This window comes from Cherax quadricarinatus, chromosome 30, assembly GCF_038502225.1.
Source record: "Cherax quadricarinatus isolate ZL_2023a chromosome 30, ASM3850222v1, whole genome shotgun sequence".
Lineage (NCBI taxonomy): Eukaryota > Metazoa > Arthropoda > Malacostraca > Decapoda > Parastacidae > Cherax > Cherax quadricarinatus.
In genome coordinates this window covers 33,863,021-33,890,079 of record NC_091321.1, presented here as the reverse complement: position 1 = coordinate 33,890,079, position 27,059 = coordinate 33,863,021, and the positions used below count along the sequence as shown (strand labels likewise).

The 27,059-nt window shown below is 42.9% G+C and overlaps 1 protein-coding gene across 4 annotated transcripts in view; it reads left to right on the top strand.

The window, feature by feature from the left end:
• Positions 1-27,059, top strand: part of LOC128692565 (tyrosine-protein kinase Src42A) — an 87,744-nt gene that overhangs the window by 40,646 nt on the left and 20,039 nt on the right. For 3 of the 4 annotated variants that reach the window (XM_070090085.1, XM_070090083.1, XM_070090084.1), the window contains 3 exons: positions 3,100-3,469; positions 15,202-15,320; positions 24,183-24,406. In XM_070090085.1, coding sequence (XP_069946186.1) covers positions 3,100-3,469; positions 15,202-15,320; positions 24,183-24,406 — 713 coding nt within the window. The remainder of the gene's footprint in view (positions 1-3,099; positions 3,470-15,201; positions 15,321-24,182; positions 24,407-27,059) is intronic. The other variant, XM_070090086.1, reaches the window with a different exon arrangement.

Genomic DNA, 27,059 nt, shown 5'->3' with positions numbered 1-27,059 from the left:
GGTGCAATTATTTAATAAATGTATGGAAGAGGGTAAGGTACCTAGGGATTGGCAGAGAACATGCATAGTTCCTTTGTATAAAGGCAAGGGGGATAAAAGAGAGTGCAAAAATTATAGGGGGATAAGTCTGTTGAGTATACCTGGTAAAGTGTATGGTAGAATTATTATTGAAAGAATTAAGAGTAAGACGGAGAATAGGATATCAGATGAACAAGGAGGCTTTAGGAAAGGTAGGGGGTGTGTGGACCAGGTGTTTACAGTGAAACATATAAGTGAACAGTATTTAGATAAGGTTAAAGAGGTCTTTGTGGCATTTATGGATTTGGAAAAGGCGTATGACAGGGTGGATAGGGGGGCAATGTGGCAGAGGTTGCAGGTGTATGGTGTAGGAGGTAGGTTACTGAAAGCAGTGAAGAGTTTTTACGAGGATAGTGAGGCTCAAGTTAGAGTATGTAGGAAAGAGGGAAATTATTTCCCAGTAAAAGTAGGCCTTAGACAAGGATGTGTGATGTAACCGTGGTTGTTTAATATATTTATAGATGGGGTTGTAAGAGAAGTAAATGCGAGGGTCTTGGCAAGAGGCGTGGAGTTAAAGATAAAGAATCACACAAAGTGGGCGTTGTCACAGTTGCTCTTTGCTGATGACACTGTGCTCTCGGGAGATTCTGAAGAGAAGTTGCAGAGATTGGTGGATGAATTTGGTAGGGTGTGCAAAAGAAGAAAATTGAAAGTGAATACAGGAAAGAGTAAGGTTATGAGGATAACAAAAAGATTAGGTGATGAAAGATTGGATATCAGATTGGAGGGAGAGAGTATGGAGGAGGTGAATGTATTCAGATATTTGGGAGTGGACGTGTCAGCGGATGGGTCTATGAAAGATGAGGTGAATCATAGAATTGATGAAGGGAAAAGGGTGAGTGGTGCACTTAGGAGTCTGTGGAGACAAAGAACTTTGTCCTTGGAGGCAAAGAGGGGAATGTATGAGAATATAGTTTTACCAACGCTCTTATATGGGTGTGAAGCATGGGTGATGAACGTTGCAGCGAGGAGAAGGCTGGAGGCAGTGGAGATGTCATGTCTGAGGGCAATGTGTGGTGTGAATATAATGCAGAGAATTCGTAGTTTGGAAGTTAGGAGGAGGTGCGGGATTACCAAAACTGTTGTCCAGAGGGCTGAGGAAGGGTTGTTGAGGTGGTTCGAACATGTAGAGAGAATGGAGCGAAACAGAATGACTTCAAGAGTGTATCAGTCTGTAGTGGAAGGAAGGCGGGGTAGGGGTCGGCCTAGGAAAGGTTGGAGGGAGGGGGTAAAGGAGGTTTTGTGTGCGAGGGGCTTGGACTTCCAGCAGGCATGCGTGAGCGTGTTTGATAGGAGTGAATGGAGACAAATGGTTTTTAATACTTGACGTGCTGTTGGAGTGTGAGCAAAGTAACATTTATGAAGGGGTTCAGGGAAACCGGCAGGCCGGACTTGAGTCCTGGAGATGGGAAGTACAGTGCCTGCAATCTGAAGGAGGGGTGTTAATGTTGCAGTTTAAAAACTGTAGTGTAAATCACCCTTCTGGCAAGACAGTGATGGAGTGAATGATGGTGAAAGTTTTTCTTTTTCGGGCCACCCTGCCTTGGTGGGAATCGGCCAGTGTGATAAAAAAATAAAAAAAAATATATATATATATATATATATATATATATATATATATATATATATAATATATTAGTATGCAAATATCGCAAACCAAGCGATGCAGGATGCAAAACAACCACGGGGGAGTAGAATGCTAGCTCTAGGCCTTTCGTGTTGCAATCGACACACCAGGAGCTTGCAGTGTTGCAGTAAAGAGGATATCCAAGAAAATACGATCCCAAAGGACGTCTTCACTGGACGTCTTCACTCCAGTGAAGACGTCCAGTGTATTTGCTTGGATATCTTCTCTTTTCTGTAACTTTGCAAGCTCCTGATGTGTTAACTGCAACCCGAAAGGCCTAGAGCTAGCATTCTACTCCCCCCTTGGTTGTTTTGCATCCTGTATCGCTTGGTTCACGATATTTTCATTTTATATATATATATATATATATATATATATATATATATATATATATATATATATATATATATATATATATATATACACATTATAGGTAGTAGGATGGTAGACAGCAACCACCCAGGGAGGTACTACCGTCCTGCCAAGTGAGTGTAAAACGGAAGCCTGTAATTGTTTTACATGATGGTAGGATTGCAAGGAATTCGCGAGAGCAGGCGAAATATACACAAACACTGATCTCTGGCTGAAGGAGACTCGAACCTACGAACCTTGGAACAAGGTACGCAGTGCTATACCAAACTCACCACATTGGACCAATACCTTGGAGTCCAGCTTGAGCTAGACTTTGATCCAAGGCAGCCAGCTTTCAGGGAGAAGGCTTACAGCTTTTTATCTCATCCCCTGCATGTATCAGCCTTACTAGAGATTTTAACAATGCAAGGAATTCGCGAGAGCATGCGAGTTGGTGGAGCTGGACGAGTGATATGTAGGCAGTTTTGATTGATAAGGTCGTGAGCATCCAAAAGTGCGTGTTAGACTTGAGTTAGCGGGGACAAGTGGATTCAGGATTTGGTCTGATTTCTGGGGTTGGAAGTACAAATGAGATATGTTGCAGTTTGAATTAATGGTGAAGTAGATGCTGTCATTTTTCTTTCAATTCTTCCTCGATAACTCGAGAAACTCTTTGTATGGTTTTGAGAATTTTGAATGTTCATTGTGTGAAAATTTTCTAGATGATAAACATAAAAAATCTACTGTATTTTTGAAGATAGTTGTAAAAGTTAAAGCCTATCAACATTCTTAATGGTGATATGAGAAAAACGGATAGTTATTAATATAAATCAAACAGCAAACACAGTGAAGGTAACATTTTGTTTTCTAAGATACATGACTCAGTGATTCTAAGACATGACTGCCGCAGCTACTAACACTCATTCCCACAAACATTCATCACTACTACAACCACACAAACACACTCTTATTAATATTCACCACAGTTTGTCGCATATCACTTATTCATACTAGTATGTCTAATACAATCTTTCTCACTTCAGATTCTCCAGCTTCCAAATTTTATACCACCGCTACCACCATCACCACCAACACCACCGCTACCACCATCACCACTGCTGCCACCATCACCACCGCTACCACCATTACCACCAACACCACCCCTACCACCATCACCACCCCTACCACTATCACCAGCCCAACCATCAAAGCTGATAAGTACATCGCTCTCTACGACTACGTGGCTGTAGACAGCGAGAGCATCTCCCTTAAGAAGGGCGAGGTGATGGAAGTGGTGTTCCAGCCTGACCATCACTGGTCATATGTCAAGGTGTTGCGGGGAAGCAGCGTCGTCAACGAAGGCTACATCCCAACATCTTACATAACCAAACTCGGGGAAAACGTCAATCAGCCGTGAGTATAAATCGTACTTTTTGTTTTACATAGTTTAGCTATGTAAGCAGAATCATTTCTAAGAATTATCCATCGATAATCTAGGAAGATCTTTATTTAATGTCTTGCACAGATTTTTCTGTATTTCTAGAACTGTATAACTTCTAGATATAACTCATCGTGGGGCTTTAGGAAAGTCTACACGCGATACATAATATGCTCGTAAAAAAAGAGAGTTTGTCAATTACTATTTGACAGTCCTATGGGTATACAGATATTACAATCAGTGCAAGCCAGTTTCTCGAAGTGTGACACCTTCGGGTAGTTGCAGTTGCAAGGGTCGAGTCTCAGCTCCTAACTCCTCCTCTTAACTATATTAAACCAGTTCCACCTAACGAGTTCCTACCTTATGCTTCCCCTGTAATATCTAACCTTAAAAATATGTACATTGTTCATTCACGATATATCTTCCTCTAAATCTTTCCACCTCCCGAGGCTAAATAAATATTTCCTGAAACAACCTTGAGACTCACTTGCGAGTTTAGCTTCTAGTTGTATCTCCTTGTTCTCGACTCCTGTCATTTTAGCTACTGTCCCTGTTTGCCTTGCCAAGACCTCTAAATATATTGTACATAATTTTCGTGGTTTTCCTGGTCCTACTTTTCTTTTAAGTCGTCAAGGTCATTTTCTTTAGCCTCTTCTCATAACTCAGCTCTCTGAATTTTCTTTAGTTTCTTCACATGCTTGGTCAAGTGTGGGCTCCGGGCAGGCGCTGCATAATCTGTGAGAGGTCTGTCATTCATTATATACAGCCTCTATCTGCAGCCTCTATCTTACTCTTGATCTCTTTGAGTCTTCCTTGGCAAACTTAATTGAGTATAAACAGCCATTGTCTCAACACCTGACAAGCAGGGTATCTGGTGGAATGATAATTACTCTCTACCATTCCTCTTCCCTATTTTCAGAACTTAACACTTGATGAAGACGAATTAACGTATTCTTTAACTTGACCTTCTCTATATTTTTTTTTCCAAGACGTTAAATGATCTTTCCAAGTTTTTCAGAGTTTTTGTTACCCGCATTAATTTTAAATCTTTTGCGAAAATCGAAGTACAAAAGGACATTATCTATTCGTCCAAGTAGTTTAGGCATATTAACAAAACTAACCCCTGTGGATGTCTGGGAATAAGAGAGTATCATCCCAGTTAAGTTCATAATTCCACTCTTAACATTAAGGATAAAACTAAACTTAACGTATTTCTCGTCAGGTTTCCAGTCTCTGTAACGTGATGTTCCATAGTATCGTGTCAGGTTTCCAGTCTCTGTAACGTGATGTTCCATAGTATCGTGTCAGGTTTCCAGTCTCTAACGTGATGTTCCATAGTATCGTGTCAGGTTTCCAGTCTCTGTAACGTGATGTTCCATAGTATCGTGTCAGGTTTCCAGTCTCTGTAAAGTGATGTTCCATAGTATCGTGTCAGGTTTCCAGTCTCTGTAACGTGATGTTCCATAGTATCGTGTCAGGTTTCCAGTCTCTGTAAAGTGATGTTCCATAGTATCGTGTCAGGTTTCCAGTCTCTGTAAAGTGATGTTCCATAGTATCGTGTCAGGTTTCCAGTCTCTGTAAAGTGATGTTCCATAGTATCGTGTGTCCTTGAAGTCAGTCTGAAATGATGAGAGCTGCGCAAGACTGTTTTTTAATCTTGTCTAACTGATCAAAGACTGAAAAAATACATGTGATTTGTTAAGAATACTCGTATCAGCCTAGCTTCCTTCCTTCTTTAACAACAGCTCAAGTAAAGAAAAAAAGGGGATTAAGAGATGCATGAAAAAAAGAAGAGGGAAGAAAGAAAGGGAAGAGAGCAGAGGATAAGATATGGGGACTAAGTAAGAGGGAAAGGATTAAGTGAAATAACTGAAGTAGTGTATGATTATTGTATTTACTTACGAACCGTTTCTTCACTTCTAATACACATTAGGCAGGACAAGTGGTATATATACGTGGTACAGAAGGTCGGGGAAACGTAGTTACAAGTTCTCGGTTTCACCATACTAGATCCATCCCAGCTGGCCCATATATACTTGTTCCTTCTCTCCTTCCTGTTAGTGTAACTTTGCAAATGGTCCGAGTCAGACCGAAACGTCGTTTAAGCCTCTCTCTTCTATGTGGGGGTTGTGTTTAGATTCATTCTCTTCAGTTTTGTTCTATGTAACATGTGTTACAAGACCATCTCGATGTGTAAAGCATCTGTGTTTGTGTATGCGTGCGTGCGTGCGCAGTAGCTGCGTCGTACAATCTGACTACCGAGGTGCAACATGCTACCAGCGTCCAAACCTTCATACCCAGAAGCGCAGATTTAGGCTGAGATTTTTTCTGTGAAACATTTTGACCATGTTTTCTTTTTAATGTTTTTTTATAAGAGCGGCTGAGTAATTCGGTTTGTTCGTCTGTCTGTCCAACCAATGTTCCTGAGATCTGGCTACGTTAAAACACTGCATAGAGCTGTAAGAATGACTGGTAAATTACTTACGAGTTTATTTTTACTGTTAAACTCTCGTACTTCTTCGGGATTGCTTCCTTGAAGAAAATCTGATATTCTCTTCACAGATCAATGCTGTGTCTATCGAATTTTCAGAAATCATTATCGACTCCAATTTGAATAAAATTTCTTCATCGATTTTTTCTTGTATGCTGTAAATATTATATAGCAAACTAAATACTGACTCAAGCTTGGTCATCCAAGTGATTAACAGCATCAAAGACTGATAAATAGAGAGTTCCTTTAAACCTTTGTTTTGAGTTGTTAATCAGCGTGTCTCGTCCCTTAAACCAAGGCTTCTCTTTCTTTTGCTGAATGTGAACTGGCCAGGGTTCAAATTCCGCCGGGAAGTTTAATTTCCTCATTAACCTCGAGAGAATCTACCAGTTTTCTTCCTAACTCATCACTTCCGAATTCCTCAAGATTCTTTTCCTTTACCTTACCGAAGTTTTTGAATAATAGAATATTTATCGAGGTTCTTTTCGTGAAGGATCTTACTAGTGAGACATATCTCCAAAACGAATAAAGTCACAAATTTGTATTTATAAAGGCGACAATGAAGTCTCAGCATCTGGACGTACCCTGATGCCGGATGACCCAGCATGAGCGGTATTATCAGTAATTTCAATAAGGATTTTATGTTTCCAGGGTCATACCAAGAGGTTGTGAGGAATTACTTCAACGTTTCCATGTTGCCTGATTAACTGGTTATCCAGCCAGAGAATTTGCAAGGCGAGTCAAAGTTTCCCGAAGGTTATGTTAAACACGAAAAAAAAAACGAGCAGAAACACGTTTTAGCAGACCTAAGAAACAGCATCAATAACAACAACAATGACAGTCAACATCAATGACAACCAAACTCAAAAAATGCGCATTGCAAGGACCAAAAAAAAAGTCATCAGACTTATTTCTATTATTTTCTTCTCCACACCATTATCTTTACCTTTCATGTTACCCCAGTTATCATCTCCTTGTTCACATATTTTTTTCAAAATAATGACAGTGCTTCAAGCTCTTGTAGAATGTTGCAGTCATAAATGTTGCAGTCATAAATGTTGCAGTCATAAATGTTCCAGTCATAAATGTTCCAGTCATAAATGTTCCAGTCATAAATGTTCCAGTCATAAATGTTCCAGTCATAAATGTTCCAGTCATAAATGCTCCAGTCATAAATGTTCCAGTCATAAATGTTCCAGTCATAAATGTTCCAGTCATAAATGTTCCAGTCATAAATGTTCCAGTCATAAATGTTCCAGTCATAAATGTTCCAGTCATAAATGTTCCAGTCATAAATGTTGCAGTCATAAATGTTGCAGTCATAAATGTTCCAGTCATAAATGTTCCAGTCATAAATGTTCCAGTCATAAATGTTCCAGTCATAAATGTTCCAGTCATAAATGTTGCAGTCATAAATGTTCCAGTCATAAATGCTCCAGTCATAAATGTTGCAGTCATAAATGTTGCAATCATAAATGTTGCAGTCATAAATGCTCCAGTCATAAATGTTGCAGTCATAAATGTTGCAGTCATAAATGTTGCAGTCATAAATGTTGCAGTCATAAATGTTGCAGTCATAAATGTTGCAGTCATAAATGTTGCAGTCATAAATGTTGCAGTCATAAATGCTCCAGTCATAAATGTTCCAGTCATAAATGTTGCAGTCATAAATGTTGCAGTCATAAATGTTGCAGTCATAAATGTTGCAGTCAAAAATGCTCCAGTCATAAATGTTCCAGTCATAAATGTTGCAGTCATAAATGTTGCAGTCATAAATGTTGCAGTCATAAATGCTCCAGTCATAAATGTTCCAGTCATAAATGCTCCAGTCATAAATGCTCCAGTCATAAATGTTGCAGTCATAAATGTTGCAGTCATAAATGTTGCAGTCATAAATGTTGCAGTCATAAATGTTGCAGTCATAAATGTTGCAGTCATAAATGTTGCAGTCATAAATGTTGCAGTCATAAATGTTGCAGTCATAAATGCTCCAGTCATAAATGTTGCAGTCATAAATGCTCCAGTCATAAATGTTGCAGTCATAAATGTTCCAGTCATAAATGTTCCAGTCATAAATGTTGCAGTCATAAATGTTGCAGTCATAAATGTTCCAGTCATAAATGTTGCAGTCATAAATGTTCCAGTCATAAATGTTGCAGTCATAAATGTTCGTCATAAATGCTCCAGTCATAAATGTTGCAGTCATAAATGCTCCAGTCATAAATGTTGCAGTCATAAATGTTGCAGTCATAAATGTTGCAGTCATAAATGTTCCAGTCATAAATGTTCCAGTCATAAATGTTCCAGTCATAAATGTTGCAGTCATAAATGCTCCAGTCATAAATGTTGCAGTCATAAATGTTCCAGTCATAAATGTTGCAGTCATAAATGTTCCAGTCATAAATGTTGCAGTCATAAATGTTGCAGTCATAAATGTTGCAGTCATAAATGTTGCAGTCATAAATGTTGCAGTCATAAATGTTGCAGTCATAAATGTTCCAGTCATAAATGTTCCAGTCATAAATGTTCCAGTCATAAATGTTGCAGTCATAAATGCTCCAGTCATAAATGTTGCAGTCATAAATGTTGCAGTCATAAATGTTGCAGTCATAAATGCTCCAGTCATAAATGTTCCAGTCATAAATGTTCCAGTCATAAATGTTGCAGTCATAAATGTTCCAGTCATAAATGTTGCAGTCATAAATGTTGCAGTCATAAATGTTGCAGTCATAAATGTTGCAGTCATAAATGTTGCAGTCATAAATGTTCCAGTCATAAATGTTCCAGTCATAAATGTTGCAGTCATAAATGTTGCAGTCATAAATGTTGCAGTCATAAATGTTCCAGTCATAAATGTTGCAGTCATAAATGTTCCAGTCATAAATGTTGCAGTCATAAATGTTCCAGTTATAAATGTTGTAGTCATAAATGTTCGTCATAAATGTTGTAGTCATAAATGTTCCAGTCATAAATGTTCCAGTCATAAATGTTCCGGTCATAAATGTTCTAGTCATAAATGTTCCAGTCATAAATGTTCCAGTCATAAATGCTCCAGTAAAAATGTTCCAGTCATAAATGTTCCAGTCATAAATGTTCCAGTAAAAAATGTTCCAGTCATAAATGTTCCAGTCATAAATGCTCCAGTCATAAATGCTCCAGTCACAAATGCTTCGGTCATAAATGTTCGTCATAAATGCTCCAGTCATAAATGCTCCAGTCATAAATGCTCCAGTCACAAATGCTCCAGTCATAAATGTTCCAGTCATAAATGCTCCAGTCATAAATGCTCCAGTCATAAATGCTCCAGTCATAAATGTTCCAGTCATAAATGTTCCAGTCATAAATGCTCCAGTCATAAACGCTCCAGTCATAAACGCTCCAGTCATAAATGTTCGTCAAAAATGCTGTAATAAATGTTCCAGTCTAAAATGTTACAGCCAGGCGAGAGATGAGACGTCATGCTCGGTTCCTACTCTGTCAAGCAGTCGCAGATGAGAGGGGGGGGGGCAGACAAACCAAGAAAGTGGAGCATACTCAAGGTGTGAGCATACTTGTACCTCATACAGAATCTTGCAACCCCTGCTGTCAAGTAGATGCGAGCTACGTCGAAGTGCTGTAAGCTTCCTGGCTGCCTTATTAGCAAGATTTACATCGTGGTTCTTCATGGTCAGTCTGGAGTCAAATTTCACCCCAAGGATATCAACTTCTTCCCCCAGGTACTAACACCTTCCCATTCATACTACTGCACCGGCATTACCATCATGGTGCCTAGAGACAATCATCATTTGTGTTTTCTCAGGTGCAAATGCTACTTGCCATCAGTTCCCCAAGCTGATATAGCTCTTAGCTGGTGATTGATGTAGCTTAGAGCAGCTGGCATTTCTTCTCTTGGATAAGTGAATGTCAGTGTACAGTTGTCTGCATATGCATGGGATTCTGGGATGAGATGAAGGTCATTGAAGTAGACATTCCATAATAATGGTCCCAGCACGCTTACTCTGGGACACTTGCCCCAATAGGATGTCTTGCTGATTCTGTTCCATTAAGAACTACCCTTACAGATCTACTATGTAGGTAATCACTGAGGAGACATAGCATAGAGCCTGTAATTCCAAATGCTTGGAGTTTTGCCAAGAGGCCCTGGTGCCATATCCGGTCGAAAGCACCAGCAATGCCCAGTACTACCACACAGCTGGCTTTGGATTCATCCAGTGACTGGTACCATTTAGTGGAGAGGTTTAACAACAGATCAGCAGCAGAGTAACCTTTCCTGAAGCCATATTGACGGTCACAAAGTAGTGAGTGGTAGTGGAAAAACTTTGTCATTTGTCTTGAGATTATTGTCTCAAGGAGCTTGCCAGTGATTGACAGGAGTGACACTGGTCTGTAGTTGCTGATTTCTGCTCTGCTCTTCTTTTTGTGAGCAAGGACTACATTTAACACTTTCCACAGAGAAGGCCATTTACACTGTACTAGGCAGTGCTGAAAGATGCGAGTTAGAAGTGCTGCTAGCTGGTCTGCACATCTTCTCACCAATCTTGGGCTCAAATTGTTTGGGCCCACAGCCTTTTCTTGGTCAAGCGATTTGAGAAGGAAATGCACCTCCTCCTGCCTAATTCTCACCACTGACAGTTTTGACACAGTTCTTGCAGCTAGCCAAGGAGAGTCTCTTGCAGGATCAGGAACTTGCATTTTGGTAGCAAAATGTTCGGCAAAAAGGTCCGCTTTCTCTTGACTACTAGCAGAGGTGGTCCCATTCTGTCGATTTAGAGGTGGAATGAGTTCATCAGGCAGATTACCTTGTCTGTCTCTGACCAGGGACCACCAGGTTTTGGAGCCTACTCTATCTGATGCTAGCTTTCTTTTTGTGTCCACCTCCCATTTAGCGATGGCCCACTTTTGAACTTCACCCATATGCCTACAGGCTTGCCTGTGCAATTTGCTGATATAGGTGGTAGGATGTTTCTTATACCTTCACCATGCCTTGTACTTAGCAGTAGCAGCCTCTCTACAACGAAAGCCAAACCAAGGTTGATCTGTAGGCTTCGTCACATATTGCCGGTGAGGGATGTGTTCTTGTTCATTCCAGTCGGTGGTGACGAGCTCAGAGCAAAGGGCTGGCCAATTACCTCTTTCCCATAGCCAGGTTGTGCGTGTGGACTCCTCGCCTCGTTCTGTTGGGATCTTAAGTGTCGTAAAAACAGCCTTGTGGTCAGACGATCCAATATAACCAATGGGTTGACAAGGGTGACAAGTGACTATACCTTCTGCCAGATCACTCACTACTGGGTCAAGGGAGGAGCCAGAGATGGGAGTAGGGAAATCAACAAACTTTCTCATGTCAAACACCACAAGAAAGTCATGAAAGACCCTCTGTATGAGGTGTTGGTTGAGATCACCAACAATTATAGTATGTTGACAGTTGTGTTGGAACAGAAAGGAGTCCACATTTTCCATTAGGAAGTTGATGGGCCTGCATGTTGCCACCGAGGTCTGTACATTGCACGAAGTAGTAGAGAGGTACTAGTGTTTATGCATAGCTTGAAGAACATCATATCAAGATGAGTAGGTGTGTAAGGCATTGAAGGTGCCTGCCCTTGAGAGAGGTAGGGCACCGAGGCAGCTGCTGGGATGTAGGTCTGTGGTCTTGTATAAGGCACAATACCACCTGCTGTGCTGAGATAGGAGTAGCTGAGCGGGTAACGTGTGTGTTCACCAATTCAGAGATCCTGCTGGTTTGTTCTGAGAACAGGTCTCGAAACAGGTGGTCCCGTCTGTCAAGTTCCTTTTTCTTCCGATACTGGTCCTCCTGATGTCTTTTCTTGTGACAGTAATTGCACTCGATATCTCGCAGGCGGTTGTTAGTGGTGTGCCCCCTCTGGTGACAGTGAGAGCACTGCCTAGGTGCCTGGGTGGAATCCTATCTGTTGTACCTCCTGTGTTTCGCAAATTTGTCCGCAGGTTCTGCCTTTGGGACTGTGTTGGTGGAAGGTGAGACGGCTGTTGACGTCTTCCTCCTTCACGTTCTCTTCCACGCCTCTGTACAGTTCTGACAGATGTGTCCCTGCTGTTCGTATTTTGGCACAGTAGGTGGTCAGGTGCAGTGATAGTCTCCTGATTATTTACTACACCAATCTCTGGTGGAGAAAATCCTGAATCAGTACTTGCTGATGAAGTACTGCTGCTATATGTTCGAGTAGTGTCAGTAGGTTGCTGACAGGTGTAGGATCAGAGATGGTATGTGCATTGTCTAGTGTACTGGCAGGTGCTGAAGCAGTGATGTCAGGTGTAGGAGAATTAACAGATCCAAGGCTTGCCTCGTTGCTGGGAAGAGGATCTGTTCCCTCTGTGGTGGTCAGAGGAATTGTGTTAGAATTCCCAAATGTAGTGTTTTGAGCTCTGTCTAACTGTGGAGCCTTAGCGATGACAGAATTCAACCAATTATTTACCTCTGAGTTGAACTCAGTGGGGGACTTCCAGTCTTTGTCAATAGTGTCACCATCAACTGAGCAGCTTGTGTCACTTGATGTAGGCTTGCACTGGCCTTCTACAATAGCTTGTAGGTTATCTAATGATTTGAGGAGCTCATGAAGTGCTTCCCTGTGATGGATTATCTTAGCTGCGACTTTACAACACAACACATGAGGGCAGTCTTGATCTTTGGAGACGAGTCCCTGAGGTACTTTTGAACCTTCCTCTTGTAGCTCCAGGCTTGTTTCCACATATACCACAGGATTATGGATATCCTTCAATTTTCTGAGATTTTCTATCTGGCTGCAACAAAATTCTTCTGGAATGCAATCTGAGTGGCAGTAGTTGGAACAAGTAGGCTCCTTACATTAATGAAGTATTTTGCCCCTTGTAGGATACTCACAAACACTGCAGTATCTACTGGGACAATAGCCAGATAGCGAAGATATTCTTGCTATTTTGCGATGTGAAGTCATCACAGATTAAGTGTTGTAAGTTTACAACGAAGTACAAGGGAGAGAGAGGGTGGTGGTATCGTAGGGGTGTTTACAATGGGATGGAAGGTGAGGATAGGCTGTGGGCTGGCAAGTTGCCTTCTCACTATCACTTAATAATCAACTGTTTATACTGTCCACGTTTTCACCACAGGAAGATGTTACACAAATCACTATGCTACATTGTACAAGTCACGTTGTTATAAAGCACCCAGATGCTAGTACATATCACCAAAGAGATATAATATTAGATGCTCACTGTGAAGGCAGTGTGACGTCACTCCTAGGCCCCCTGCTGTCCCCTCAGTCTCACCACATTGTTCACCAAAACACTCTTAAATATCACTGATTTTGCTTCTCTTTCTCCCCTCTCTCTCCTCTTTTCTCTCTCTCTTCCTCTCTCTCTCCCTCTTCCTCCATCTCTCTCTCCCTACCTCTCTCCCAAACATACACACATACGGACAGGCTGCAGGCCTGGTCCGGAAACTGGCGTCTGGGGAAGGGCAAAGAAGACCGTAAACAGAATACAGTCTAGGGGGCCAGAGACTACAAACCTCACTAAAGGAAAAGGATTTTGGGGTGAGTATAACACCGAGCATATCTCCTAAGGTGCACATCAATCAAATAACTGCTACAGCATATGGGTGCCTTACAAACCTAAGAATAGCATTCCAACATCTCAATAAGGAATCGTTCAGGACCCTGTACACCGTGTATGTCGGGCCTATATTGGAGTATGCAGCAACAGTTCGGAACCCACACCTATCCAGGCATGTAAGGAAATTAAAGTGCAAAGATTTGCAACAAGACTAGTCCCAGAGCTAGAGGGCATGTTCTATGAGGAGAGGTTAAAGGAAATCGACCTAATGACATTGAAGGATATGAGAGATAGGGGGGATATGATAACATATAAAATACTAAAAGGAACTGACAAGATGGACAGAGACAGGATATTCCAGAGATGGGACACAGCAACAAGGGGTAACAATTGGAAGTTAAAGACTCAAATGAATCACAGGGATGTTAGGAAGTATTTCTTTAGTCACAGAGTTGTCAGGAAGTGGAATAATCTGGGAAGCGATGTAGTGGAGGCAGGACTCATACATAGCTTTAAGAAGAAGTATGATAAAGTTCATTGAGCAAGAAGAGTGACCTAGCAGTGACCAGTGAAGAGGACGGCCAGGAGCTGTGACTCGACCCCTACAACCACAACTAGGTGAGTACACATACAACACACACATGCAACATACAAAACACATACACACAACATAAAAAAAACACACACACTCTGCACACAGCACTCACTGCACACACACTCTACACCCACACAGCATACACCCACACAGCATACACACACACACTATAAAACCTAACCCATCAAAAATATAAAATAATGGGGGGGGGCCCAGAGGGGTAGTCGAAGACTCAGAGGATCAGAGGAAGATGGGCCTGGAAAAGAAGAATGGATGGAAGAGCAATGTAAAAGAATGGAACAAGAGTGGAAAAGCAAACTAGATGAGTTTTCTGTGAAAATGGAGATGATGGAGGCAGAGAAGAGGAAATGGGAGTCACGAACCCTAGAGGATGAGGTAAATATGCTGAGGCGAGTTACAGTGCCAGTACCCAGAGGAGACGTGGCGATTGAAGTAGATACACCCTTATTATAGAAGCTACCCAGTATAGAGGAAGGAGACAAGACTTATGCTAAGGCCCTATCAGTCCTCCAAACAAGGTTGAGGAGTGAAGGGGGAGAGCTGTTGGGAGCAGTGATAACAGTGAGGGGGGGTTGCAGATAGAGAAGATGACAGGTCCCATGCAGAGGCACGACCAAGCCACCGAGAGTTACAAGGAAAAAAATAAAGGGGACAATTGGCTACATACAAATGGGACCCAGAGACACAGAGAGAGAAAATGGGAGGGGAAGGAAAGGTTAGTCTTTATTCATGGGCTTCAGGGGAACGAAGGGAGGAGACACAATGAAAGACAGTAGAAAGAAAAACAAGAGATTGAAAACATCACCACACTCATAGTCCCTGCCATAGTAGAATCCCACAGCACCCTGCCAGGTCCCCCATTCCCCAACTCCCACAAACCCCCCAGAACACAGTGTTGGAGAGGAAACTGAAGGTATGGTAAACTTAACTGGTGACACCCACAGATGGTTTAACTGTAGCTGGTGACATCCACAGGTGGTTTAACTGTAGCTGGTGACATCCACAGGAGGTTTAACTGTAGCTGGTAACATTCACAGGTGGTACTTTGGTAACATGACGAGGCAGGAGGCACATGCATATCTGATGAACACTTTCAACTCTAACGGAAGTTTCCTGGTACGCAACTCTGAGTCCACAACTGGATACTCCCTCTCAGGTGAGTGTTATCCCTCTCAGGTGAGTGTTATCCCTCTCAGGTGAGTGTTATCCCTCTCAGGTGAGTGTTATCCCTCGCGGGTGAGTGTCATCCCTCGCGGGTGAGTGCCATCCCTCGCGGGTGAGCCTTATCACTCTTGGGTGAATGTCGTCACACTCGGGTGAGTGTCGTCACACTCGGGTGAGTCGTCACACTCGGGTGAGTCTCGTCACACTCGGGTGAGTCTCGTCACACTCGGGTGAGTCTCGTCACACTCGGGTGAGTCTCGTCACACTCGGGCGAGTCTCGTCACACTCGGGTGAATGCCATCACTCTCGGGTGAGTGCCATCACTCTCGGGTGAGTGTCACCACTCTCGGGTGAGTGTCACCACTCTCGGGTGAGTGTCACCACTCTCGGGTGAGTGTCACCACTCTCGGGTGAGTGTCATCACTCTCGGGTGAGTGTCATCACTCTCGGGTGAGTGTCATCACTCTCAGGCGAGTGTCATCACTCTCAGGCGAGTGTCATCACTCTCAGGTGAGTGTCACCACTCTCAGGCGAGTGTCACCACTCTCAGGCGAGTGTCATCACTCTCGGGCGAGTGTCACCACTATCAGGAATGGACTCTCTTATACTGGAGTCAGGTGGGCGGGACCCACCATTGGGAGTATGTCATGTCCAAGAGTTGGGCCAGATGTTAGGAGGTAGGGTGAAGAAATACTCTGTATCTAGATTCCATGGTGTTGCTGTTATTACTATAATTTAATCCAGTATTGACATGATGAGGAATCTGATATATGTGCAGCCACTGGTCTCTTTATTTGAAGACTTTTCGCCAACCAGTGGCTTTATCAGTTTAGTACAGAGATGATATTCATCTACTGAGAGATTATAGAGGTATGGGTGTTTGTGGGAAACAATCAGGCTGCAGCATTAGGGATAAAAACAGCAGTTATTACAGAGATACCTCAGGGATATGTTTAAAAGACAATATTCAAAATAAAGTTGCTAGTAATGGCAAATCAATTGATCAACAAACAAAGAGAGATAGTAGAGGGCAACGAGTGACTAGCTCCCTTAAGGTTTACTATACAAATAGTAGGAGTCTAAGAAATAAGATAGATGAGCTAAAATTACTTGCAAGTGTAGGTAATATAGATATTATTGGTATAACAGAGACCTGGTTCAACCTGAAAGATAGAGAAATGCCTTCTGAATGCAACATACAGGGTTATAAACCATTCCACACTGATAGGATCAACAGGAAGGGTGGTGGTGTGGCGATGTATGTCAGAGAAAATTTAAATTGTTGTCTTAGACATGATATAAGATTAGAAACATCGAACACTGAATCTATTTGGCTACAGTTTCTCGAGGGACGTGACAAATTAATTTTGGGTGTGATTTATAGGCCCTCAAACCTTGATAGGGAGTGCAGTAAGCTGTTATGGGACGAAATTCATAACGCATCTAGATATGAAAATGTTGTGATAATGGGAGAATTTAACTTTAGACAAATTGATTGGAACAATATGACAGGAAATCTTGAGTCTAGTGACTTTCTTGATACGGTTCAGGATTGCTTTTTAAAACAGTTCGTGACAGAACCAACTAGAGGAAACAATCTGCTTGACTTGGTTCTTGCCAACAAAGATTCACTAATTAATAATCTTGAGGTTAATGATGAGCTTGGGGAAAGTGATCACAAATCACTTAGTTTCAATATATCATGGAATTACCCAGATAACTGCAATCAAATTTGTCTTAGACTCAGGGATTGATTGCTTCGTTTTCTACTGTAGTCGAAAATCATCTCGGTATTGAGTTGTTAAAGAGAAACGTCTTCAAATAAAGACACCCAGATGTTGCATATACGAGTAATTCTTGGAGTGATGTCTACTTATTATTATTATAGGGAGGGCTAAACCGACAAGGTCATATGGCGCTGTGGGGCAGAAAATAGTGTCGGGTCTATGAACAGCTAAGTGGAGAGATCAGAGGTGAGGGGGAAAAAAGGCTGGAAGGAACACTAAGTGCTGTGTCAAAGTTCATACAGTAAAGCAGTTGCTGTCAAAAAGTGACTAAGTCAAAGGCAGGACCATCTGCAAGAAGGGAAGATAAGGTAAGAGTGGCAGGGCAGCAGCATCGTTGGAGGTAAATCCTGCGAGCTCGTTGGTAAACTGGACAATCCACAAGAAAGTGAAGAATCGAAATAGAGACCCGACAAGCCTCACAGAAAGGAATAGGATGTTCCATGAGATACCCGTGGGTAAGGCGAGTAATCCGGAGACGGGAGAGCACAGTCTCCTGAGTACGGCAACGGAGGTAAGAAGATAGCGACAAGCCTAAAAGCGGTTTAATAGAGTGCGATTTGTTATGGTGCATGTCCAGCCACCGTTGTTGCCAAGGGTCGCAAAGATGGGCAGAGATGACTGTAAAATAATCTCTGAAGGGAATACCTCAGCAGGAAACCGGAAGATCATGTACTGCTGACCGCGAAGTAGCATCCGCCTGTTCATTGCTCTGCACATCAACATGTCCAGGGACCCAACAGAAAACGACGTCTTTGTTTTTGCTAGCCACATGGCACAACGGTAGTTGAATTCGAAGGACTAATGGATAAGGGGCATCAAATTGCTTAATGGCTTGTGAAGCACTGAGGGAATACGAAATGATCACAAGCGTCGAAGGAGACATATGTGTAATACAGAGAAGCATTATGAGGATGGCATACAACTCGGCATTAAAGATACTAGCCAAGTCTAACAAATGACCTGGGGCAACATTGTCAGGGAACACCGCCACGAACCCAACACCCTCAGAAGATTTAGAACCATCTGTATAAACAGCGACAGCATGAGCATGCGACCGGAAATTATCAAGCAAAAAAGAGGGAGAAGCAGTCGTAGGTAGGAGAGCTTTGGCACACGGCAGTAGGGAAGAACAGACAAACCATCGGAACCTACCAAGGAGGAAGGGACAAGGCTGACGCTAAATGAACATACAAGGGAGGCAACCGGAGAGAAGACCGGAGTGAAGATGAAGAGAAAGCAGAAGCGTTGAACAAATAATGGGCTTCTACTAACGTCTGAGACTTACCTTTATGTAGAAGGAACACGAAGGTCATGAGAGCAGACAAAGTAACGAAGGCAATTAGCATCATGACGATCAGCTAAGGAACTTTCGCCTCAGCATAGAGGCTTTCAACAGGGGATGAACGAAAGGTACCAAGGCATAAACGTAGACCCTATGATGAAAGGGATCTAACTTAGAAAGAGTTGTAAGAGAAGCTGCAGAATAGACTTTGCAGAATAGACTTGGTCGCCATAATTCAGGGTGGAATGCAAATAGAGGAGAGTCCGGCGATCTGCTCCGCATGAACGATGCGCAAGAATTTTAAGGAGATTCAGTCGACCATGGCAAGCTGCCCTTAAAGAGGAAACGTGAGGTTTTTATGTCAACCAGCGATCGACGAGAAGGCCAAGAAACTTGACCGTATCACATTCTGTAATATGTAAGCCGTGTAAATACAATGGAATATCTGGGACAAGAGGACGTCTGGTGAAGGTAATGAAATGGGTTTTCGCACTAGAGAATTTAAATCCATGAGAAGTGGCCCAATGGGAAACTCGATCAATTGCATCCTGATGGGAGGCCGCTACCAGGCGAGTCAGTGCCTGCCTAAGCTATAGCGAAGTCATCCTCATAAAGTGACAACCAAGTATGCGATGGAAGAACTGAAGGTAGGTCATTTATAGCCAAGAGAAAAAGGGTAGTGCTAAGGATACAATCTTGTGGGACTCCCTCGGCCTGAACAAAATCTAAGGAAACCGAGGCTCCAACACGGATACGAAAATTTTTGTTAGATAAGAAAGCAACAAGGAAAGTTGGTAGATTACCACGGAGGCCTGAGGAGTGGGCTTAGGCTAATTTGTTATACCTCCAAGTGGTGTCATATGCCTTCTCAAGATCAAAAAGACTGGAAATGAATGGTATAAAATACCGACACAATGTGATCCTTTATTGACAAAGTTTCGGCCATGCAGTGGGCTTTATCAAGTCACAAACAGATACTGCTTAAGTGTTTATATTTCCATCAAAAAAGACTGCTAGGACGGAGAGTTTGTTAGCAAAGGCATTTCACACATACGTATCTAAGTGGAGCAAGGGGTCCAAAGCAGAGCAGCCCTTGCAAAAGCCATATTGGAGAATAGAAAGACTTGTGCGTCTCCAAATACCATATCAGAAGTCTATTCACCAATCGTTCCGTCACCTTACAGACTACACTGGTCAGAGCAATGAGGCGATAGTGAGAGGTATCAAGCCCCAAGGTGCCTGCTTTACAAAACGGTAGTACAATGGCAGATTTCTATTGTTGAGGGAGAACCCCTCTGATATGAATATACTGATATGAATATTATCAGGGCCAGCTCCCGATGACTGGCAAGCAGAAAGAATGGACTCTAGTTCTAGGAGAGTGAAAGGTACGTTTTACAGCTCCATTCCATTAGAAAAGAAATCCAAGGGCAATTGCTCCTTGGTAGACTTAGACGTGAGAAATGAGGGACAGAGGTGAAAACCTTGGGAGACACGGACAAGATGGTACCCGATTTTTGTGGCAACTTCAAGAGGTTCTGCAACACTAACACCAGCAACCCACAAAATGGGAGCTGGGTCAGGAGCATACTTGCCACACAACTTCAGTACCTTCTTCCAAACCGCACATATAGGGAAAGTCGAGGTAATGGTAGACACAGTCTTGACAACAAGTGCGTTTAGCGTCGCGTATGATGCGATGAGCGACTGCCCTTCCCCGTTTAAAATCCAAAAGAGGATCTGAATAGAATGTGATGCTACAATCAAACCTAAGGTCGAAAACTGGTGCACCAGCTCATCAATAGAGGACGAAGAAGGGTCCTACAAAAAGTGGTAAGATGAGAGTATAAGTCCCAAATTGCCCGTCCAGATTGCCAACGGGGGCTATGAAACGGGTGGGAATATGTAGTAGAAGTATAAAGAATAGGAAAGTGATTACTGTCGTGCAAATCCGTGAGAACAAACCAAGCATAAGCAAGTGCGATGGACGAGGAGCAGATAGAAAGATCAAATAAAAAAAGAGAGACTGAGTGCAAGAGTCAAAATGGGTGGGAGCACCTGTATTTAAAACATGAAGTGGACGAGAAGTGAGAAGAGTCTAACTGATCACCATGAGAGTCACAGTGGGACTCTCCCCAAAGATGATAGCGAGTGTAAAAGTCACCTAACAACAAGACGGGCAGCGGCAGAGAAGAATGCATGGGAAGGGGAGAGAGATAGAGAGCAAACTGTATACCATCTGTGCAAATAAATGCGGGCTGCAGTATAATGCAGCAGAGAACGAACAAATACCCGTTGATACGGCATACCAACGCACATAAGAAGAGCGCTCTCATTAAATGATCCATCAGGAAAGGGATCAGAAGAATGCAACAGCACATAGCCCGAAATGGGACGAATAACAGCTGAATGAATTTTGGGCTCTTGTAACCCAACATATACTGGTGAAAACTGAGAGAGCAACATCTGGAGCTCTCTCCAATTACCTCTGAGGCCACGAATATTCTATTGTAAGTAAGTCATTATTCACAAAGACTGGTATGCCAACAATAAGAAGCGATAAAATCTATGGGCTGTAAGGGTCAATGAAGTCAATGTGTGGAGGCAACGGAAAGCGTGTAAACAAGGAGGAATCAGAATGCTGTGAAGGAAAAGATTGCTGCAAGGGTCGTGAAAAATAAGAAGGGGTAGAAGGATGTACACTGATGTCCATCAAAGGTTTCGTTTCCGCAATATAGTCGGAGATAGCATCGAGTGTCTCAGCAGATAAGGAAGATGTGGATACCATGATTTCAGAGACAGGTGAGGTAGAGCAAATAGAGATCGGGGAGACTATGGAGGGAACAAAAGAAGTCTGAGAGGGAAGGGGAGTATGAACCTGGAGAGATGCGCAGGTAGGGACAGAAGAGTCCTGTGGTGGAACAGGAGAGGAAGGAGGCTGGAAGGTAATTGGGGGAGAAGTCTGGGGGGAAACAGGAGAAAAGGGAACTACATAAGGGGGGGGGTGAACCTCCACCTTCATGTGAGAGTTAGAAATGGGGTGAGAACTAGGCACCGAGGAAGAGAAGGAAAACTGTTGGGGAATTTTAAGCACCATAGGAATGCGAACAGACATGAGCTTATGAGACAGGTTCAACTTCACAGGTGACAGGTGCGAAGAAGATGCAGGTGTGCAAGGCCTTGCAGACTGAGAAACTAGCAGGCAAGAAGAAGAGGTAGGAATAGGTAAGGAGGTGAGAATTTCAGAGGGTAAAACTGCAAAAGAATTAGAGACGGGGGTGACCCCAGAAGACAAGACATTGGGTGAGCTGGTAGGTGGGGGGGACTGCCAATGTTAGAGGTCTCCTAGCTACTCGAGAATAAGGGAAACGAGGAAGATTTCCCTGAAGGCGGAGCCGAGAGACAGTCATAGCATAAGGCCTTCACTCTCCTTAAGACAACAGATTTCTTGTTCATTAAGACAGACCTGACATCGGCGGGAAAAAGAAGGATGAGGTTCATTGCAATTGAGACAAGTGGGGGGAAGACTGCAAGATGTATCGGCATGATCCATGGCACCACAGACCGGGCACTCTGTGCAAATCTGCAGTATTTAGCAGAGTGTCTGAAGCGCCAGCAATTCGACACTGTTGGGAAGTAGGGACCACTTTACAGGCCTCTAGGCGATGGCTCGTGATGTAAATGGAGGACGGGAGTTCACGGCAGTCAAAGGTTAAGTGGGCGATGTTGCTAGGAAAGTTCCTCCACCCGTGAGCAGGCAGGACATGTGTATCCACTTTGAGAATTGGAAGGTCCTGAAGGGCTAATTGCTCCAAAATATCATCACAAGATAGAAAATCACTTTGTACAATGGTAATCGGTAAAACAACTGTACCACTGCAAAAACAGAGTAGCATGCTTGTGAACTGTGATTGGAATGTTATCAATGGAAGTAAGTTGGGAAAGATGAGCTTGTTCTTCATTCTGAACTGGAACAATGCACACACCACTTCGAAGAGCATGAAAGAATATGGTTTGGCCAATGTATAGTAAAAGAGATTTACCAATACTATGGTCAGAAAGATAATCAGTTGGAGATGTCGAGTCTAGAGAAAAGAATTTAGTCCACTGTGTACTTGTAAACATGGTGCATAAAGGAAGTGGGTGTCGCACAGGTCGTTTTTGGGTGGAATGAGCAGACATCGAAGAACCATCGTCAGCAAATGGCCTGGAATGTTTAGGTGTAGCACCACGGGCGGCCCGACCTGAGGTAGGTGGGTGATCCAAAAACCATCGTACTGTATTCGAGAAGCCAGATACATAGTTAAAGGCATGCAAGAGGCAGGGGCACTAGAAATGTGCAAAGCCTCAGCACCTGGAGCAGGTGACGAAGCATCACCAGCAGAAGGTACAGGGGTATGGGAAAAGTCTTGAAAATGGTTCAGTAATGAAGCCGGGTCAGAACAGGATGCGGTAACAGAAAGGGGCCTGGGAGGAGGAGGAGGGTTATTACAGAACAAAGACTCCATGATAGTGGTACTTCTTTTTTATTATTTTAAAGAATAAAATAAGAAGGAAAGAAAAAAAAGAGGGACAGTGGAGGGACAGTCACTAGAAGGCATGAACATAAGAACATAAGAAAGAAGGAACACTGCAACAGGCTTACTGGCCTATGTGAGGCAGGTTCAATTCTCCCACTGGCTTAAGCCAATGCCTTGATCTAGTCAGGTGAGACACGTCACTTAAGGGAGGAGCACGGCATCCGACCTAGTAGCACAAGCTAGTCAGGTCCAACTCACACTCACCCATGTAATTATCCAACCTATTTTAAAAACTACACGTCTTAGCTTCTATGATGGGCCGTAAGTTCCCCCTCTCATCTGAGAGGGCCTTGAGACTGCAAGCAGTACAGGGGCAGCATAGAACCTGTGCTAGATCCTACCCTTCATGCCAGTAAAGCAGCGTTCTGGGATAGCAACCTCACATTTACCAAGCCATCTCTGTGGACGAAAGAGAGGGCGGTTGGAAACCCGCCACAAAGCATACCTCCTTCGGCTGCCACCTCCCAGAACCAACAGGCAACCTCTGGAGATACACCCGTCACCTGCAGGACACCCCACCCGCTTCTTGGAAATCCAGGAAGGGAGCAGGGTTCCTCCAGATAATCCAGATTCCATGGCAAACTACACCACACCCAAGGAACCTCATGGAGCGGGATGAACCCTGGCACACTTTCCCTCAGCTCGAAACCATAATGCCAGAGGGGAGGACCCCAGAGGCTACAAATGGGATGGGGAAATGGAGGGTTGGGAGGGGGGAGAAAAGGAAGGATGGGATAAGGAAGGGAGGATTGGGGGGTAATTAGGTTCGGTCTGAGGAAGAAGACCAAAGTGTCTAATTCCTTAGACCAAGAGCTTCAGCCACAACAAGAAGACCCCTTGAAAAGGTAGGGTTTATAAAATACCTGTGGTTGGGGGAGGGGAATGGAAGGCATTCAGGCTCAACTAAGAGAACTGAAGCAAAGATCCAATCCCGTTGATCAAAAGCCCCTCACCAGCATCAAGGAACCCCCCTCCGAGGGATTTCTTACTTATTTAGGAACCAGACATGTGCTAACGAAAATAATACGTAAAATAATGGCAGCAACATCAACTCTGAGATATTAGCACAGTTGCTCTAAAACCTGTAACGTCCACTCAAATAATATTCACTGGCAGAATTTTAGTTAAAAAATTTAATATTTTAAATATTATTTGAAATTATAATTCTTACGATTATCATATACTTTCCTAAACATTATTTTCAGTGTTATTTTGCGGTACTGTGAAGCATTACAAAGTGAATCAAGATACTCACTGTGCCAACGAGATCTGTTTTATATCAAGTGATATCTGCTTCAGTTCCCTCAAGTCCCTGGTGGAACACTATCAACACAATGACGGCCTCTGCACCCGACTCTCTCAATCAGGGAAGGTGGGGAGACTGTCCTGCTTACCTGCCTCTCCTGACCATCTCTGTAACACATTTCCTGTACGTAATGTATTGTAGGAATGCATGTACTCACTGATTTTGCGTCAGCGTTGTTAAAGTCTTGGCTCCTGGAGCCACTTTCTAATATCGTTTTACAAGCATAAGAAACTTTTAACATCCTTAGTCTATTATAGTACATATTCCACTTATAACCCTATGCATATGCATATAGTATATATATATATATATATATATATATATATATATATATATATATATATATATATATATATGGAGAAGTGGATAAAAAGGCTTCAAGGTAGAATATTTGGATTTCTTCCTGAAGCCATTTGAATATTCCACTTCCCCTACCACCCCATCTTTTAAACTATTTTTTTTACCAATAGGAATATTTTATTACATAATATGGCACAGAAGATTTAAGAGATACATTGTTGATATAAAGGTGGCATATATATATATATATATATATATATATATATATATATATATATATATATATACATGTTGTTACGTGTGTATCACCGATTATAAGGCGAAAATCTCATCCAGCTCCTCAGAGCTGGGGCGTGTGCCCAAAATGCAGCATGCATTACCCCTTTGAACAGCCGCGCTGAGCCGCTGGAACAGAAAACTAGCTGCCCTGGGATCCCTAGTTACCCTGATTAGTCTTTTTCCCAGCTCCTTAAGGAAATTAGATGCACTCTTTCCCCATGAGCCAAGGGTCTCTGAGCCTATGGGAACAAACATATAATGATGGGCAAGTTCTCCATATTTTCTAGACTTTTGGGACTCCCTAAAGCTTCTTGATTTCAAACAGGTATAACATGTAACTTTATTGTAATAATCTTTCACAGTTAGTAGCTTCAGATGCAGGATTTCATTCAGTTTCATGTGGTATAGTGTAGCATTAAAGGCATCAATGTGCGCTCCTCTGGTTGCTCGGCAAACATCGATGTGATAGTCCAGTTCGGTCCTGATGCTCTGCAGCATATCTGGTGTTATCATGCAAACTGCTTCAGTGATCGAAATTTTCAGCTCCTCCAGGGTTACAGGTAGAGGGGGTACGTAAACTGTGTTCTTCACGTACCCCCAAAGAAAGAAATCACAGTTAGGTCCGATGACCTCGCAGGCCACTTGCAGAGGTTACTGGACCTATCTGTTTGTAACTTCTTTCTTTCGATTTCCACAATGGTGGAAATATTGGGAGTGTTTGCTTACACCGGTTGTCTATGTTCACCCGTCAGTATAAAATTGATACATGGGTGTTAGTTGACTGGTGTGGGTCGCATCCTGGGACAAAACTGACCTAATTTGCCCTAAATGCTCTGCATAACAAGCGGCTTTCTATATAGTAATGTCACTGGTGTCAGCTAGGACTGTATACCTTGTACACGTACTTGTAGAAATAAAGATATTATATTATAAAGAGCTAAGCTATATGCAGAGGCCCTAACAGACCACAGCAGTGCCCAGGAAAAGCTGAGAGGGAAAAATGAGACCACTGAGCACAGGGACATCAGATAGAGAAGAGATTGAAGGAAGGAATGCTGCAATGGTGGCAACTAAATCGACTCAGGGGATGCATAGGGAAATGCAGTGGGGGGATGAAAAGGAGAGGTCAGCTTTTATTTATGGGCTCCAGGAAGCTGAAGGGGAAACCTATGAAGCAAGAAGACAGGGGGAGAAAAAAGTGATTGAAAGTATCATGAAAGCAATAGGAGTGGATGGCATGACCCAGTTGACAAATTATCTGATAATAGGGGGGTTTGCAAGAGAAAAAAGCCGGCCAAAGTGATTTTCAAGGCAGAATCAGCTCGAAACAGGATCCTGCAGGAGAAAGCACAATAAGGGACATACCGATGTGCCGGAGGGTGTACCTCAACTGTGACAGAACACAAGAAAAAAGACACAAGCAGAGAGGGTACAAAGATGAAAGGAGGAGAGAGAGGCAAAGGCAGAGATGAGCAGAAGAACCCAGACTCAGGAAGAAGCACAAATACAACCTCCCTCAGAACCACCTATAGAAGAACGTCAGCCATGACACCCCCAGTGCAACCAAACAATCTAACCCAAAGCCCCACACACAGTACCCACTGCCCCCAACCCCCTCATCACAAACTCCACCCCACATCTGGAGGAAGACAACAGTCAAGGATCAAGTAATCAGGCTGAACAAAGAAGGTGGGGAGCTCACAAGAAATGACCAAGAGTTATGTGAGGAGCTCAACATGAGATTCAAGGAAGTATTTATAGTGGAAACAGAAAGGACTCCGGGAAGTCAGAATAGGGAAGGGGGGTACACCAACAAGGGATATACCATCAAGTTCCGCATGACATGCACACAAACCGAGGAGGAGGTGAAGAAGTTGCTACATGAACTTGATACCTCAAAGGAGGTGGGACCGCACATCTTTCCCTGGGGCCTTAAAGAGGGAGCAGAGATGCTGAGTGTGCCACTAACAACAATTTTCAACACATCCACTGAAACTGGGCAACTACCTAAGGTATGGAAGACGGTAAAGGTAGTCCCCATTTTTAAGTGAGGTGACAGAAACGAGGCACTAGAGTACAGACCAGTGTCACTGACATGTATAGTATGCAAAGTCATGGAGAAGATTATCAGGAGGAGAGTGGTGGAGCGCCTAGAACAGAACTTAAAACGACAACCAGCACCGATTCAGGGAAGGAA